The sequence below is a fragment of the Lactuca serriola genome, chromosome 3 (assembly GCF_051521515.1).
Source record: "Lactuca serriola cultivar US96UC23 chromosome 3, Lser_US96UC23_V15, whole genome shotgun sequence".
NCBI lineage: Eukaryota > Viridiplantae > Streptophyta > Magnoliopsida > Asterales > Asteraceae > Lactuca > Lactuca serriola.
In genome coordinates this window covers 56315972-56319551 of record NC_136410.1, presented here as the reverse complement: position 1 = coordinate 56319551, position 3580 = coordinate 56315972, and the positions used below count along the sequence as shown (strand labels likewise).

The window sequence follows — 3580 nt, the reverse complement described above, 5'->3', positions numbered from 1 at the left end:
CTTCAAATCCTTTTTTTTCACAAAGTGTTTGTTACAATTTGGTGAAATATGATTTGCCATAATTACTTGAATTTCAAAACATCTATTTATTTTAATATCTGATTACCATGATATAATGCAGAAATCAGATGATTGATATGCATATTCTAATGCGTTCGTGGGAGTTCTTCCTAAAATTCTTTTTTGCTTCCAAGTATGGACTCAATTTTCAAGTTTTCATAAACCAATTACACTAAAATTTTCCAATATTCATCTTTAAATCCCACTCATTCAGATTCCATTTACTGATCTATTCATTGACATACTTTTTGTTTAAAAACCAGGTTGATGAAGATGATCCTTGGAGACACCACAACAAAGACAACATTTTGGAATGGTTACATAAGTCTCTTACCAGAAAATCAGTATTAGCTCAATGTATTAGTGAGTGACATTTGTTTAAAAACATGTTGGATTTACTATATCTAAAATTTTATAAACATGTAAAATAATAAAATATCATTATTTTTTTAAAATGTTGGATTTAGCTACTGCTATGGTTGGTCCACGACAATGGATTGGAGGAATTTTTGGCATGAAGCGTTCTGCAAGTAACAAATACATTGATTTTAAGTACACTAATGATCAGGTATATCAAGAATTTATTAAAATTAGAAAGTTTGAATAGGTTGATCAATAATTTGTATGCAAAATTAGGTTTCTTTGTGAAAATCTAACAAGATTCTCATTGGAAATTTTTTTACAGGAAGCAAGATATCAGAAGCTTAGAGAACGTACAAACGTACCTTTTGATGAAACTCGCATTGAACATCAGGTATATTTATTTCCTTAACTCCTTTTTGTTTTAATTTTAATTGAGAATTTTGAGATGATTTCTTGTTTGATGCAATTATATGTTTTATTGACAGAAAGCCCTTGTAGAATTGTGGAATTTAGCATATCCAAATGTTACACTTACAGGATTGATCTCTGATCAATGGAAGGAAATGGGGTGGCAAGGGAGCTAATCCATCTACTGACTTTAGGTACATTTTATAAAACTTTTTTACATTTTATAAAACATTATATATATATATTCATTTGATTGTATTAATTATATTTTGTTTTGTCATAGGGGTTGTGGTTTTCTTTCACTTGAGAATTTGCTGTTCTTTGCAAAAACATTTCCAGTATGTTTCCTTTCTAACTACAGCTTTTAGATATCATTCATGAAATAGCAATTTGAAAAACCAAATCCAATTTACTAATTCATAATATTTCAAAATGAAGGCTGCTTTTCGTAGGTTGCTATTGAAACAACCTGGAAAAAGGGCAGAATGGGAATATCCTTTTGCAATTGCTGGCATTAATATATCATTCATGTTAACTCAGATGTTGGAGTTGTATTCAGGTCTGTGAGTTGAAGTTTTAATAATAATAATAAGAAGAATTATTATTTCCTTTCGTTTTTTAGCTTATCTTAAATTTAACAGACTTATATATTTGATGTTGTTGGTAGTGAGGAAGTGAGTGTATATAATCTCACTGATGAATTCTGTTAATTTTCAGTTAAGCCTAGGTGTCTTCACTGTGTCAATTTTGTAAAAATATTGGGAGGTAAGTATAAAGTTTCATGAATTACTATTTTTTTTTTTTTTAATAATGGATTCGATATTCATGGGAACAATTTATTGTAGAGGACGATGAAGCCTTTGATGTTCTATATTGTATTGCTTTTGCAATGATGGATGCACAGTGGCTTGCAATGCATGCCTCATACATGGAGTTCAATGTAATCTCTCTCACACACACACACTCGCATACACAATGGTTAATACTTCGAATATTGTAACATGGTTCCTGTATTAAACTGTTAATACTGTAAAAACAATATGTTACATTATTAACAGTTTAATATGTTAATGTGTTCACAGTTTAATACTGTGAACGGGTATGCAAGAACCATGTTAAAGTTTAATACTGTAACATGGTTCTTGTATAAAAAGGTTGTAATCTTTTTTAGTTCCTATTGGAACTATTTATATGTAATAATTATCTTCCTTTATAAAAACAAAAACATCAGGAAGTTCTACAAATTACACGAACACAATTGGAGAGGGAACTTGCACTGGAAGACATCCATAGAATACGAGATCTGCCAGCCTTCAACCTTCTGCACCATTAGTTTCTTATTTCTTGAGTTGCATATGATTGTATAGTTAGATTCGGCATTCACATCTCCTTTTGATTAATGTTATCTGGTTCATTAGATTAAAGATTTTTACATGTTAGATTAATGTTATCGGCTTCTTAAATTACTCTTTCTCTTCTCTTGGCAACGTTAATACCAAAGTACACTAAAAAAGGTTTTCATTTTCAAACATCATGTTGACAAAAGGTTATCAAGTATATACAAATCAGTACATTCAATAATTTGTATTATAAAATGTCTAACCTTTTATTTTCTTATTATAATCAATAATAAGAAAATAATGAAGCAAACCAGGTGGTTTTGTTTCAAACAATATATTTTACAAGGACTATCTACATATACTCTTTCTTTTCTTTCTCTTTCAAACCTTCTTTTTCCTTGCATTTATAAAATGTTTATCTTGAGAAACATAATTTGTATGGAAAATTATAAAAACGTGAAAGTTATAAGTGGATAAAAAAGATTTAAAAAAAAAGTAAGGGAGCTTCAGATTGATGTTAGTTCAGGAGTTCCTATTAGGGCTGTTCACTATTCGGATAAAACCGAATTATCCAATTGGACAATTTGGATTGGATTATTTTGTTTGGATATTCGGATTTTTGGATTGGTTTTCAACAAAAACGAATTATTATTCTAGATTTCGGATTGGTTTTGGTTTATAAAATAAAAACTGAATAGTCCAAAAAAACCGAATAAACATTTATTATTTATCTATTTATAATATATATCTATAATTATTATTAACTTTGTAATTTATTTTTTCAAATAGGTTCAAAACGTTTCACACGATAAAAAAAACATTAATATGCATTCTCTCAAAAGTTTTGTATGTATAAAATATTTAACTATAATATATCTTCTTATTAGTTTTTTTTATAAATTTCCAATCACAACTAAATTATTTGTTTTTGCTTATTGTGTAAAGTTGGGTAATATTATAATTATATGTCGTTTTAAAATGTTTCGGTTTTTGAAAACCGAATTATAAAAACTGATCCAACCGAATTGTAATTGGATCGGATCGGATCGGATTTGAATTTATTTTGGAAATTCGGATCCATGTTTTGAAAACCGAAATCAATTTGGATTTACTTGATTGGATCGGATCAAACCGATCCATCCAAACGAACACCCCTAATTCCTATTGATTTTATATAGGACTACAATTTATTTATACTTTTTGTAACAACGTACTTTTAACCGATATTAACAACTAACAAACTAAAACATTAACTTAAACAAACACTAACCAATAACTAATAGTTGCAAAAATATGTTGTTAAATGTGACTCGAGCATTTAAATCATTCTCATGGAGTATTTAGAACAATTAGAACTCAATGGAGCACTTAAGGTTCATTGAGCATTTGACAAAGGAATGAATCATCTG

At 28.6% G+C, this 3580-nt stretch overlaps 1 protein-coding gene across 1 annotated transcript; it reads left to right on the top strand.

The window, feature by feature from the left end:
- The first annotated feature begins 204 nt into the window (after positions 1–204).
- On the top strand, positions 205–2297 carry LOC145092333 (ELMO/CED-12 family protein). Its single transcript, XM_079030261.1, is given in 10 exon segments — positions 205–423; positions 528–628; positions 746–814; positions 909–998; positions 1000–1025; positions 1115–1169; positions 1270–1390; positions 1549–1596; positions 1677–1771; positions 2063–2297. Coding segments are annotated over 9 exon segments (699 nt in total). The 5' UTR covers positions 205–423; positions 528–535; the 3' UTR covers positions 2165–2297.
- Positions 2298–3580: the final 1283 nt, after the last annotated feature.